Here is a 14,997-nt window from a genome sequence, read left to right as displayed (position 1 = left end):
TCTCCTTCCCCTCCCCACTGCCTAAAAATAAAATAATCTTAAAAACAAATAAAAAACCCCTGTGTCCCATTCCTGGTACCTCTAAATCTCTGACTTCCCCAGTTCTGGGGAGCCATTCTCTTCAGTGACTTTGTAAGTGAGATACATTTAATACCAGGATTACCAAAAAACGGTTAAGTTGAATTGATTCTTTGAATTTAACATGCTAGTAAGTGGAAAAAGTTATTTCAAAAATAGGCAGTTGTGCCCACCGTTTACTAACTACAAATACCACCCTCTTCCTCCTTCCTCTTTTTAAACTAGTCTTTGGGGATTGGAAGTGTGTACTGAGAATTTTATACCTCAACTGATGTTATCAGTCACGTCAGTGTTGGTGTATAAAGTCATGATAATACAAATCAGAAAACGCCTCTGACCATAAACCAACTTCCACACTGGTAATTGAGGAAAAAAAAAAAAGAGCCATGAACACATAATTTTACAGTTTACTTTAAAAATGTAAGTATCTCCCAATATTTAACAGGTAAAGAAAATAGCATATTGGTTTATGCGGTTGCTATTTTATTTTCCAAGTAATACTGATTAAAAATATTTACACACCTACTTTTAAGTCCACAGTTTAGCACTCTTATCTGTATGGCTTTAAAAGTTATAGCACAAGACCTTTACATTAAGGTTGGGGAAAAGATCCACTCAAAACAAAGCCTGATATCTTATATACATGTTTTTCTCTGTACTTTATTTTAAATACATTAATTTTTAAATGATGCTCATCTTTTTTTTTTTATCTGGTGGTAAAGTACTAGTGCAATTTTTCAACCAAAATAAAGTTTACCACAGATAGAAATGAATTTTTCCCAATTGAAAATGGCCCTTTGGCTGCCATTAAATGAAATTCTCAACCTAACTTAAGTGAAAAAGAATTGGTAGTTGCCATCATAAGCAAAAATATAAAGTACTACACAGCATCATCTACACCGCTCCTCGTAACACACACTTTGAAAGAACCAGAGATGCTTTATAGAAGTTTAGTTGCTTCTGAAAAGGCACATGGGTGTGGATTGTTTTTACATTCTGGAAATCCTGCTGCCGCCACCGCTGCTTCTGCTGCAGAGCCGACGCCTGTGACTGCCAGGGTGGACGAGATGCTGTTCAGACCGAAGAAAGCCGGAAGCCAGAAGTTAACTGCACAGTAACGATGCACTTTTCTTCATGCAGCCCGTGTTCCTACAGATTCAATTCTAACATGCATCAGAATACAAGTGCTTGTATTCTAATGATCTTATGTTTGATTTTACAACATGAAAAAACTGAGAAAGAACACAACCTGGGAAAGAAAAGGGGGAAGGAACCCTTACCACAATGAAAATAGATACATTCGTACCCAACCATATAAGAATATAATCCATTTAAGTTTCCAGAAATATACTTCTCAAAACTTCCCATTCACTTACAAGAAACATCCCTCCTCTGTGGCATTAGCCAGGAGGAGAAATCAGGTTGTTTCAATAGAAACAGTTCAGCACAACAGAAAAGAGTTTAACTTTGGTCCACTTGTCTGTTAGCTCAAGGACAGTCACACTGCCCAGCATCAGTTCAAAAACCCAACACATATGTTTAAAAATATATTCATTTGTTGTTCATTCTAAAACCGGCACAGGTGTTCTGTTCTCATTTCCTGTACTTTCAGCTTGAGAACCCACCGCTGGCCCGGTCTCTAAACCCACGGCGTCCTCCTGAACTTCTCCGGCTGCCTCAGTGGCATCCTCTTGGCTCGGCTCCCGTTCCTCTGGGTTCATGAGGTCAGGGGTCACTTGATCCAAGTCTGCTTCTAGAAGCTCGGTGTGGACTTCCAGGGGCACCTGATTTACCCGTTCGACATGCAGCTCCTCCACGTGCACTTCCGTGCCTTCTTCAGTCTGAATGCGACCCACTTCTAGGTAACTCACCTGGACCTGCTCCGGAAGCTCACTCATGTGCGCGTCGTGCACTTGGCTGTCCTGGAGCAGATCCGGATGGACCTGTTCCACAGTCACTTGTGCTGAGTCCACCTGAACCTGAAGCAGCGGTAGCACGTGGACCTTCCCCACTTGTTCTATAATAGTCATGGAGGTCACAGGTTCAGTCTGCACACGGGTTTCCACTGAAAGAACTTCTTCAGTTACCAGACGCTCAGAAATATTATGCGATTCACTGAGATGCCTCCTTAATTCATTTCCTTGCATAAACCACAAGTCACATAAAGTACAATGGTTGGGTTTGTCTCCAGTGTGTATTACCAAGTGATCTTTGAACTGGTCCCAGCTGTTAAACACACTGTTGCAGACCTGAAATCACCAAACACAAAACCTTGTTAACAATACTTGATATTCAAACTGAAGGAAAAAAGGATTAAAAAAAGATTCATTTATTCTCCAGAAGAGTTGAAGGTTTTTCTAAAAATGTTATGAATATGATATTTGTAATGTAATCTGGTCCAAGAGATTTCATGATTATTTTATTTGATTTTATAGCTGATGTAGCTAACAAATTAAATATATTTTGGGAAACATTTTAATACTGCCTTCATTGTTTAAATGTCTTTAAGAATTCTAAAAAAATAAGTAAATTATATTTGTCATAGTAACAAAATTACAGCCACGCACTAATCACAGAAGAACTGATGACAGCTGGCCTGCCCCTCGCCGCTCCCCTCCTGCCTAGTGTCACACCACTTGCGATTCTTTACTGACTTTACTGACACCGGTGTCACACAGGGTTAGGGTCTTACAAGGGGGGCCACTATAACCCCCTTGTAAAATCCAGACAATGACGTTCTTTCCTCTCATTTCTTGCCAAGCTCTCCGCACTAACCCTCTGCTCTAGGCTCTGCTACCCTTCACTTCAGGAGTTCACTTCAGGAGTTCAGTACGAACTCCTCTGCTAAGGACAGACTACAGCCACACATACCTGGCATTCGTAAAGCTTCTTTCTTCCCTTTTTTGCCCCAACTCCAGTTTGGCATGCAGTCAGGTGACATTTGAGAGTGCTATTTCTAGCAAATCGTTCATGACAGTTTGGACATTCAAAAGGTTTTTCACCTATTAGAATAGAAAAAATTATATCCACAATTAAGATAAACAGAAAAAGCCAACAAGTTGATTCTTCTGATGAAACTCAGATCTAAGTTCTGTTCCATATTTTTGCATTTCTTAAGGAACTGTCTACTTTCCCTTAGCAAACATTAAGATCAATCTCTATTTTGGGGAAGTGCACCCCTGTCCACCCCACAAGCATTTCTGAGCATTTCCTATGTACCAGACCACATGCTATGTGATGAGGATTAATAAATTGTCCTTGTTTTTAAAAACTTCATGTCACAGGCCAGGGTATTTCATGGAGATGAACGGCATGAAAGCACCACCCACAATGCCCTGGAGAAGGCCTGCTACAGACACGGGGGCAGTGGGGAGGTGGAAGCACGGAGAGGGGAGTGGTCAGTGGTGCCTGCAACAGAACGAGAGGGCAGACAAGAAGAAAGGCTGATCTAGGCCACGGCACAGAAGGGTAAACAGCATGGTGGGTGAGGGGAAAAGAGGGACGTATCAGTGATGGCTCTCAGATCTCTGGCCTGGAATACCAACCAGAATAAAGGACAGGAGAGTCCAAGAAGGTCTGGAGGGGGGTGTGCTGGGAAAGACTGTAAATGCGGCATTGCGTCCATTAAGTTCGAGGCACTGAGAGCAAACTGGAAAAGTCCAGGAGATAGCTGTACAGACAAACCTGGAGCCAAATAGAAGGTGGACTGATGGACAGAACAGGAGTTGCTTCCGGTGGTAACAGAACCCTGTGATGTGGATCAAACTCAGTGTGTTATGTGATAGGAGAATCCAAGACAGAACCCAATGAAATACCAAGTTAAAAACAGCAGGTTGATGAGGCAGCAAAGGAAACAGAAACAGAACCGCCAGAAGCAGAAAACACTGAGGGGCTTTAAAGAAGGCGGGTAAAAGAAACAGGGCCAAGCGAACGTCAGGCAGGTAACCAGGGGCTGTCACACCCTGGCAAGAACAGTGTCAGCGGGGTGCAGCACCGGGAGCCAGACTGCAGTGGGACAAGGAGGGTGAGTAAGAGGCAAGTCGGCACAAAGTCCGTACAGAAAAATCCTTTCAAGGAGGCTTGGAAGTAAAGACAAGAGGTGGCTAGAGGGGGACAAGTCGATGAGAGGTTCTCCAAGCTGGAAGAGGCATTATTGATCTACTTGTTGAGAAGGAGCCTGTGGAAGAGGAGAGAAGGGGTTGGAATGACGGATGGAACACGGTCTCGGAGGAGACATCTGAGTGGGATCCAGGTCTCAGCTCTGAAAAGTTCAATTACTTGAACACGTACACAAAGATGCACGTATGAGTATACTTCCTGCTGCATAGTCTGCAACAGTAAAAGAGCAGGAACAGCCCTGACAGGTGTGGCTCAGTGGGCTGGGGGCTGTCCTGCAAAGCGAAAGGTTGCCAGTTTGGTCCCTGGTCAGGGCACATGCCTGGGTTGTGGGTTTGGTCCCCCGTCAGGGTGTGTACAAGAAGCAACTGATCTTTCTCTCCCTCTTCCTCCTTCCCTTCTAAAAATAAATTTAAAAAATAAATAAATAAAATCTAAAAATTAAAAAAAAAAAGAGAGATTAGATCAATCTACATATGTACCAGTAGGAGAGGTGAAATAAATTGCTGCGTACTCATACGTGCGAGTGCCAGGCGGACACAGTGACATACATGAGGTGGATTCACGAATGCTCTGTATATCAAAGAGAGTTCAAGAAAAATTAAATAGCACAGCGCTGCACTGCAGGCTCCGGCTTGTCTTCGTAAGAGCTCTGTGTCTCTCTCTCTGCGGCTCCCCGGAAACGCAGAGACTCCACTGGAAGGAGGAGTGCGAGAATGGGGGGCGGCCGTCAGTTCTGGAGGGCACTGCTGAAGGAGGAGGGGCACTTTATACCGCAGGTCACCTGAGCTTTCGCTACTGAAAAAATTAGTCTAATGGGCCCAGTAAGATCTAAAAATAGCAACAGGTTAACCATGTTTTAGCCGGGCAGACAACTCAGTCTTCAGAGTGCTCCTGTCGTGTCCTCTCACTTGCCACAGACCTGTAAAGCAGGTATCGTTACCCCTATTTACACAGACAAGGCGCAGCCCAAGGACGAGTGGCCTGTCAAGGTCCTCGGGCTGGCCAAGGCCAGGACTGGGGCAGGGATCTGGCTCAGACCCCCAGGCCCACCCTTCCATGACTGCACACTGCCGCTCTGGGAGCCCGGGAGACCACCACTGGAAAACATGGTCAGAGGCCCCCTTTCGCTTGTCTTTCACACTGGATCCCACAGGGACGCCATCTGAGGTCTCCCCCACCCGCAAAGTGCTCACCCTCTCTCTTTTTCTAGGTGAATTAGCTTCCAGTCAGGCAGCCACCCTAATCAGAAAGCTGGGCGTCACCCTCCTTTACCCCACATCTCACCCATCACCAAATCCTGTCGGCTCTGCGTATTACTGTTACACTGCCGCCATCACTGCCTATACTCAGCCCCTTCACTCCAAAAGCTTCCTAATGAGACCTAGAAGCTTTCACCACCCCAACCCATCCTGCCAGGCACCTCTCTAAAACAAATCTGAAGAGATCTTTTTCTGGCTTAAATGTCTTTAAAATGACCAGGACCTTCCGAGATAAAATCCAAACTCATTTACAGGACTTGCAAAAACACAATCACCAATGTGCTCTTAGCCTCCCCTCCCACTGCCTCCTCTGTCCCCTGAACTGCGCTCTGGGACAACCCGCAGTGCCTGCTTAAGTGCATGCCACGTTGCCAGCAGTCCTGACCCGTCAGCGGCACCTCCTGGCCTCCCTTTACTTGGACCCAGTCCTCGAGCCGTAATAACCGTCTAGCCGAGCTTGTAACGAGCTGCTTCCCCACTTGTCTATGCCTGTGTGTGCTTCCCGTCATTTCCTGGGATGCTCAGCGCCTGGCCAGCTCCTGCAGCCTCTGGGAAGCCACCCTGTCTCCTCTGTCATAAAAAAGGAGCCCAGGCAGGCATTCCCGTAAGACGCTGGGCTCACCTCCATCAGTACTGGGCCCGGCACACTGACTGTGCCCTGAAGGTAGGAACTCCACAATTTCTTTATTTCCATGACCTAGCAGGTTGGCACTATCATTACTATCTTCCAAATGGAAACAAAATAAATCAGAGGACAAAGAGCCCAAGTTTCACAAATCAAGCCACAGAGTACAGTGAATGCTTTAAGAATATACAAGAAACCAAACCACTAAACTACTAAAGTATGCAAAATATGAAACCGACGGGGGCCATTATGTATGTTTTGATGGTAGAAAATAGGGAGAGGATTGTTTTCTTTTACACTTAGTTTGTTATGAGAAAAAACAATCGATCCTTTATTAATACAAACAACTTAAGTATGTTTCCTTACGCTCCTCTTGATTCACTAGCTCACTGATCACATCTGCAACTATCTCGTCACTAATTATTAGTGCAATAATTGAGGTTAAAAAGACAACCAAGTTCAGTTTGCTTTCTGTGCTTGCTAAACTGTTCCTCCACTGGGCGTCTGGTTCTGTAATTTCTAACAACTGAAGTCACCTCACATTATTTTAAAAGAAAAGACAAAGAAAGTCAACAAGGTCCTTTAGCTCTATATTCCACTGTTCTGCCCAAAATACAAAGTGCGGGACTTGGAAAGCACACTATAGAACTTCCAAAAGGATCTGTCATCTTATTTTCACACAGGCCAGTCAGTCACTAGGTAATGTTTTCGGTAAAAGAGAATGACTTCCACTGTCACACTGCTCGGACGTAACATACAAGTGATTATCTGTCGCAGAACTGGGAACCCCTATCAAAGCACACTAGTTACCAAGTTACGCTCTTGGGCTAATTTAATGTGCTTTTGGTATGTCAATTCTTTCCCTAAATGACTGCAGTTACCACCAAAATGTTCACCAACAGATGATGAAAAGAGATGAATATTTTAAAGGACCGATAACTATAGTCAGCTTCCAAACATACAACAGGTATAGACATATAATGTTTGAAAACCAGAAAGCATTTCCCCCGAAGATTGCACAAATACCTATTAATTACCCAAATTAGTACCCTACAGTCTTTTATCCCAGACAAGAAAAAGGATAACAGAGTTTATCATCAGTATTACGAAAAATGTTAAAGGGACTTCTTTAAGAAGAAAAAAAAACCAACCATAAATATGGACACTAAGATGAATAATGGCAATAACTACATACCTATTAATAATCACTTTAACTGTAAATGGATTAAATGCTCCAATCAAAAGACACAGGGCAGCTGAATGAGTAAGAAAACAAGACTCAGACATATGCTGCCCACGAGAGCCTCGCCGCAGATGAAAAGCAGCGTCAGAGTGAAAGTACAGGCACAGGAAAGATATTTCATGCAAATGGAACAAAAGCAAAGCCTGCATCACACAAAACAGACTTTCACTTTCGAGATCAGATGAGATTGGGTGCATTCAGGCTGGTATGGCCTTAGACCACGGAAAACGGATTTTTAAAACAAAGCCTACAGTAGGAGACAAAGACGGACACTACACAGTGACAAAGGGAACAGAACAACGAAACGACAGACCCTGCAAGCATTTAGGCACCTGAGATGGGAGCACCTAACTAGGTAAAGCATGCGCACAGAGAGGGTGAGCACGGCAGTAACACAGTCACAGTCGGGGGCGTGAGCGCCCTCTGACACCAATGGGTAGATCTTGCAGACTGAAAATTTGAAAGGAGATGGCAGCCTTACAGGGACACACTAGATCAGAAGAATTTAATTGATATTTTTGGAGCATTTTACCCCAAAGCAGAACATACGTTCTTGTTAAGTGCACGTTGAACCAGCAACACGCACAATGACCCAGCTGCGGAGGCAACCTACGTGTCCATGAGCGGGCACCTGCGCACTGGACACGGCAGAGTGCCACACGGCCGTAAAAAAGGACGAAAGCTTGCCACCTGCTACCACACTGAGGGCCCCAGAGGGTAGAATGTCAGTAAGTCAGATGGAGAAAGACAAACGCCATGTCCCTCACAGGTGCACCATAAAGAACAAACAGAAACAGTCACACAGACAGAGAACACACTGACGGCCGCCAGATGGGAGGGGCTGGGGGACGGGGTGGAAGAGGTGATGGATCGAGAAGCACAGCTTGGCAGTTACGGGACAGTCACGGGGACGTTAAAAGCAGCACAGGGAGTAGAGTTGGTACACTACTGTAGTAACTGTGGGGTGCCAGGCGGGTGCAGGACTATGGGGGGTTCACTTTGTAAAGGACGTATGTGTGTCTAACCACAATGCTGCACACCAGAAACTTGATACAATATTGCAAATCAACTACAATTTAAAAAGAGAAAAAAACAAAACGCCTCTTGAATCCACACTGAGCCGCAAGTGCTGGATGGTTTAGTTTTCCCCGTGTGAAGGCTCTAGTGGTGCTGGACTGTCTTTAACTGCAATCAGAGCAACTGGTTACGCTGCCCTGTGATGGCTATCCTGTCAGCCTGCATTTAAAAAACACAAACACATCGGACCTGGTGAATTTTTGCGCAGCCATTTTAATACTGAAGATGGAAGAAGATACCCAACGTTTTTTGGCACTTTATGCTTTATTATTTCAAGAAAGGTAAAAATGCAAGACTTGTGCAGAGTATGGAGAAGGTGCTATGACAGATCAAATATGTCAAAAGTGGTTTGTGACGTTTCTTGCCACTGCTGACATTTTGGCCAAATAATTCTTTGCTGAGGGGCTCTTAAGCATTGGAAGATGTTTAGCAGCACCCCTGGCCTTTACCCACTAGAAGCCAATAGCGGGAGAGAGCTGACACATACTCAAAATATATCCAAATCAATAGTTACTGGTGAAAATGAAAACTGTGTCTTTTATCTTATGGAAAAAACTAAACGGACTTTTTGGCCAACTCAATATGAGATTCCCTTGCCATCTGCATATTTATTCAGTTCCTGAGTAGTGATAACAAGTATCTGAATAGTAAGGGATGCCATATTATTTGAATCTATCTGGTATCTCAGTTTCAAGCTGTGTGTAGCAAACGACTCTGAACAGTGAAGGATCTATTAAAAAATTTCATCCAAAGTTCTCTAAACTTGCCCTGACTGGTGTGGCTCAGTGGTTGGGCATTGTCCTGCAAACAGAAAGGTCACCAGTTCAATCCCTGGTTGGGGTGCATGCCTGGGTTGTGGGTCAGGCCCTCAACTGGGGGCAGGCAAGAGGCAACCAATTAATATCTCTCTTGTGCAATGATGTTTCTCTCCCTCTCCTTCTCCCTCCCTACCCCTCTCTCTAAAAACAAATATTTAAAAAAAAAAAAGTTCTCCAGCCTCCAGCATCAAATAGATTCTATACAGTGTGGGACAGCTCTCCTGTGTTCACTGTATTAACAGTCTACACAGAGTCACAACCATCACATACAAGGAGGACTGGGAAAGAAGGGTCCAGACGTCTGACATGTAGCTCACTGCTACCCCCACACCTTTGTTTAGTGGGTTCAGGGACTCCCCAACATTCAAGCAATTGGTGGTAGCTCCTGTGTCTGGACAGGAGAGCTTACAAAGAATGCTTCAGGAGTGGGAACAAGGACAGGGAACTGGACAGGGAAAAAGACAGGCACAAGGGGTAGAGGCAGAACCATGAGGGCCACACGCCCTACAGCGGAGTCCCTGGGACTGCTCCCTCGTGCCTGCAATGGCTCCAGGATAAAGACCTGACCCTCCTCATGCCCCCGCTGACCACCACCTCACCACGGCATGGTGGGAGGGAGGCGAACCTGCACTGCCCACCTATCTAGCATGCCAAAACAGACGAGCAAACATACACAAAGGCACAGCCAAATCCAGGACCGTTTATAAATGTACTCATCTACGTCACGTGTTAACGTAAGACAGGAAAACTAAAGTAGTCAGCGAAGTTTCACCCTAATTAAAATGTCATGACTTACGACCCTCGGGAAATCATCACAAACTGGACTTTACATATATATCTCTTTTAAAAATATAAAAATTGGCAAGGTGCAAGAGTAATGATTACTTTCAAAGTTGATACTGATGCTGCTTTCAAAGCATCAGTACTTCAACAAATTAACATCATAAAAACTGTGTACTCAGCCTGCACATAAGAAAATACAGAAGGTGGTTTCTGTGGTGCTAATAAAAAAGGACTTAGACATTTAGACTTGAAGTGGTTTGGAAAAAACATACTTTTAACGTAAGGTATATGCTAATTACCTGTATGTTTTCGAAGATGCTCTTTAAAATGTCCAAAGTGGTCAAACTGTTTCTCACAGTACTGACATATGTGAATTTTTTTCCCAGTTCTTTGCTTCTTACTGACCCCACCTTCCTCAAGGTGGTAACAACTGAGGTGCTGTTTCCATGCGCTCTCCCGGAGATACCTTTTATTGCATATTTCACACTTGAAACTCTCAGTGGAGTGTGATTTCATGTGCTCCTTAAAATGGTAAAACAATTTAAATGAACGGTTACATTTCTCACAATGGAACAAGTCCTTCACATGTGACAGCTGAAGTTCCACAATTTCAATACCTTCTACCTGTTTGCTTGTGGGGTCAGATGCACAGCCGTCTTCTCTCATCTGCCCTTTCCTGTCACCCTGACGGTACTTGCTGGTAATATCTGCCAGCAGGGCCAGAGCAGAATCGTCAGAGGAAGACACGCTCTGAACGTACTCCACGGTCTGCTTGGCAGAAGCCACGCCCTCCTCTAGCGCCTCCATGCCTTCCTCTTCCACTTCGATGGTGCCTTCCGCGATCTCCACCTCAATTTCAACGGGTTCTGATTCCACAGATGGCAATGACTCAGTGATGACATTTGAAGTTTCTGCGATTTTTCTTTTTTTGGCCTCACTTTTTCCTGTGGTAGTTTCCTCTAGGGGAGCGGAGTTTTCTTTGTTCCTGAAATATATAATGTACGAATTCAAAAACTGGTAAGATCAATCAAAACCCTAGTAGGTTTTGGAAAAACTGATTAGCTGATCCCAAAATTTACACAGAGAGGCAGGAAACAAGACTGGAGGGCTCACACTACCCGACTTTGAGCATGACTGTGAAGCACAGTGACTCAGGACGTGTGACACCTGTGACAGGACTTACACGAAGGTCAGTGGAACAGAAACAGACTCACACTTGACCCAGCCAAGTGGCTTCTGAAAAAAGGTTCCAAGGTAATTTAATAAAGAAGAGATCAGCCCTGGCTGGTGTGGCTCAGTGGATTGAGTGCCAGCCTGCGAACTAAAGGGTCACCGGTTCAATTCCCAGTCAGGGCACAAGCCTGGGTTTTGGGCCAGGTTCCCAGTAGGGGGCGTGTGTAGTAAGTAGCAAACACATTGATGTTTCTCTCCTTCTCTTTCTCCCTCTCTTCACCTCTCTCTAAAAATAAATTAAAAAAAATTTTTTTTTAAAAGATCATCTTTTTAATAGTGGTGCTTGTCATCTACATGGGAAAAACAAACTTTGTTATCCTTACACCACACGCCAAAATATTCAAAGTGGTTCACATTAAGTGTAAAAAACAAAACTTCTACAAGGAAACAGGAGAAAATGTTTGTAATATTGGGTTAGTAAAAGAGTTCTTAAACAGCATACAAAAAAGAAAAACCTCAATAGCAAAAACTGATAAAGTGGATTTCATGCAAATTAAAAACTGTGCCCTTTGCAATACACAATTAACACAAAGTCAAGTCACAGGCTAGAAGAAAATATCGAACAATGTGTTTTTCAAAGGCCTTGTACAGAGAATGTAAGAAGAATCCTCACAATTTAACAAACTCGGTAAGAGAAGACAACTGGTGGGAGACAGCTCTCCACACGCCTCTCGTGTTTCCACTGGTCTCATGAGCTAAGGGCTCTGGTTCCGGACTGTCTTCTCGAGGGTCCGAGCCAACTGCAGAGCCAACTGTGTGGCAGACAGACTGTGGCTCCCTCTGAAGTGGAGGAAAGCTTCGCTTACTGCCCAGTAGTGCCTCGCTCCGGGACACAGGTCAGGCAGGTTTGCTCACAGCCCATTACGAAAGATGTGGGTTTCGTAAGCTGGAGATTCTTCAGCTGTGATGTGAACCAACCCCACACACAGCATTCACCCAAGCCCCTCAATGTCCCCGCTGTGGGGCCTGCGGGAGACAGGAGAACTGGCACACACAGGAAACCCACGTGCTTGCTGGGCAGAGCGCAATGAAGTCCTTTCTTTCTGACCTGCAAGCCATGTCCTCTATCAGCACCCACGGAACTGTGGCAGAATGACCCGTTGCCTTGCAAGGAGGGTAAGATCACTGATCCCCCTCACAGTTCTTGCCATGTTTTCGGGACAGGAAGGATGAAGAAGCCTCGTGGAGCAAAGGACAGAACAGGAGGAAGTCCACTGGAGCTGGCATCCAACGTGCTGAACAAACTGTATGGCTGACTAACCAATAATTGCCCCCCCCCCCAAATGCCTATTGCTGCGTTTACCAAAAAGACAGGGTAACGTCCTGACGCCTGCCACCTGTGAATGTGACCTCATTTGGAGTCTTAGAAGACACAGTCAAGTCCAGACAGGGTCATTAGACGGGGCCCACTCTAACCCCACTGTGCCCTCACGAGGGGAGGACATTAGGACACACACACAGAGGAGAAAGCTACACTGTGGGGATAAAGGCAAAGACTGGACTCTCCCTGCCACAAGCCAAGGGGCCCCCAGGACGATCAGAAGCTAGAGAGAGGCAGGGCTACCGTCGCCCCCTAGAGGCTTTTGAAAAACATGGCCATGTCTTCACCTTGAGGTAGGACTCCCAGCCTCCAGAACCGTGAGACATAAATTTCTGCTGTTGAGTCACGTGGTGGGCGGTACTCTGTTACAGCAACCCCAGGAAAGGAAAATGACTTCCAATGAGGAAAACTGGGAAGGTGGTTGCAGGATGAGTGCTGGGCAGCAAGTTCAAGGACAGCTGCAGACAGGTACCTGGTTTTGCAAACTCTCCTGAGGTATGGGGGTGGGGGAGGGCTTCCCGGCCAAGCTGGCGTCCAGCCTGAAGTCCACCCCATCCTAACGACGAACACTAACACCCACATGACTGCTAATGTTCGTGGTGAGGGCGTGGAGACAGATATCATCCCTTCACAGACAAGTTTCTGGGACATGCACCTAAAGCGAGTGTGACAGAAGTCGCCACGCTACTCATAGAACCCAGCTGAGTCACTCAGAGAACTTCGCTGGCCCACGTGGATGGAGGTGAGGGGCATGCTTATGCAGGAAGACCGGTGCACCTGGACCACCTCTGGGATCAGCCCCTCCTGTAGTCTGCCGTCCGCCTCGGCCACCTTAGAGCCACTTGGAGATGACCATGAAAGGTCTCAGAGGTTTTTACAGTGGGTCCTGGCTGCCCTAAGGGTGCTCAGGGCTCTTGGGGAGACACACTCCTATGAGACATTCACTAGTGAGAGTTTTCCTGCCCAGTTGGGTTTTCAGGCTGATGAGGATGAGCCACTGGGGAATCAGAAAAGAATCCCAGACAACGTAAGTCCCTGGGATCAGGCCCGTTGAAAAGCCCCCAACCTTTATGTGAAACCAGGCAAAAGCCTAGGATGCCACCATGACAACGGGGCAGCACACGCCTATAACCCAGGGACAGGGTTCCAAAAAGCCTCCACCACGCAGGTCCGGTCTGAGGGAACCAAAAAGAGTAAAGCTCAGGGGCCCAACTGGAAAGCCAGGTGGACAGGGCTGCGGAACCCCGGGTGCCCCACATTGAAATCGATGGTGCCCGTCAGGGCGGCCGTGCTGCGGGACCCGGGGCTCGGGGTGGGCTAAAGCAAATGTGCCTTGCTTACTGCAGCCCCGCTCTCCCCCCCCCTTTCCCCCCCCCCCCCCCCGCCTCTTCCTCTCTCCCCTTCCCCTTCCCGTCCCCTTCCCTTGACTTCACCTACTTGGGAGAAGGACAGTTAGGGGTGGAGCCAAGGTCTTCCTGTTCCCACGGGCACACAAAGAAGACTCCAGAAACCTGTCCCAGAATGTGGATGGAAGCTCAGCAATGACAGGGACTCACACGTTCACGGCTCTGTTGGATTCAGGTCTTTAACGTGCCATCCCATTGGGTTCCACGAAAAGGAGACACTTGCATTCAACTGCTGGGGTCTGGGTGAGGCTCACAGCGGCCAGGGGCTGTCCTGACCTGTGGGAGGGGTTGACTCTACCCGCTGTTGTTGCCTTGACATCTGCATGTACAGCAGCATTTGCACTCCCCATCCTCTCACTACCAGAGACGGATCACCCCGACTGCAAAGAGCCGCACGTACAAAAGAGCTACTGGCACTAACTCCCCTGCCACTTGCCACCAGTAGCTGGGTCAGGACGAGGCACAGTGTCCTGTTCTTAAGCTGTCTGCAGTTTACACTCTACTGATGCTATCCTGTTGACTGGCAAGCCGGAAGCCGTACCGGCAAAGGCTCTGCCTGCAGCGCTACCACACTTCCACCAGACCAGCAAGGGCTGCTGAGAACCCCACGAAGCCGGGGGCCTGCCCACCAAGTCAAGTTTTTTAGGGCTATGCAGCTGGATTCACAACACTGAAACCCTCCAGCAATGAAAGAAAAACCACTCCCCCTCTTCCTTCTCCTCCTCCCCACCAGAAACAAGGCCCAGCATGCACTGACCCCTGGGTGCTGGGAACATACGTGCCCCCCTTGAGCACTCTCCTTTCTTCTTCACGACGGTGAGTCTGCAGACCAGCATAGTTTAGGGGGGCTCCAGCCAACAGGCTGCACTGGCTGCTGTCCATCTAGCTGCCGTACATTTTCTAATCCTGGGCCCCCATAACCTGAAGGCCCCTGTGAGCTGCAGCTCTCTGAGACAGCTGCTTCTGCACATCAGAGCTTCTGACAAAAGGGGGCGCCTGCACCCAAAGGTGTTCCTGGGATTTCAGACTTGCCAA

General features: G+C 46.6%; 1 protein-coding gene across 9 annotated transcripts in view; it reads right to left on the bottom strand.

The window, feature by feature from the left end:
• Positions 1-540: 540 nt before the first annotated feature.
• ZNF131 (zinc finger protein 131) overlaps positions 541-14,997 on the bottom strand; it is a 31,974-nt gene continuing 17,517 nt past the window's right edge. For 5 of the 9 annotated variants that reach the window (XM_053914642.1, XM_053914632.1, XM_053914650.1 and 2 more), the window contains exons 5-7: positions 10,302-10,987; positions 2,950-3,080; positions 541-2,327 (exon numbers count right to left, since the gene is read on the bottom strand). In XM_053914642.1, coding sequence (XP_053770617.1) covers positions 1,641-2,327; positions 2,950-3,080; positions 10,302-10,987 — 1,504 coding nt within the window. In that variant the 3' untranslated portion in view covers positions 541-1,640. The remainder of the gene's footprint in view (positions 2,328-2,949; positions 3,081-10,301; positions 10,988-14,997) is intronic. The other 4 variants (XM_053914656.1, XM_071219838.1, XM_071219837.1 and 1 more) reach the window with 2 other exon arrangements.

The sequence above is a fragment of the Desmodus rotundus genome, chromosome 1, assembly GCF_022682495.2.
Source record: "Desmodus rotundus isolate HL8 chromosome 1, HLdesRot8A.1, whole genome shotgun sequence".
Lineage (NCBI taxonomy): Eukaryota > Metazoa > Chordata > Mammalia > Chiroptera > Phyllostomidae > Desmodus > Desmodus rotundus.
This window is presented reverse-complemented; position numbering and strand designations above follow the sequence as displayed.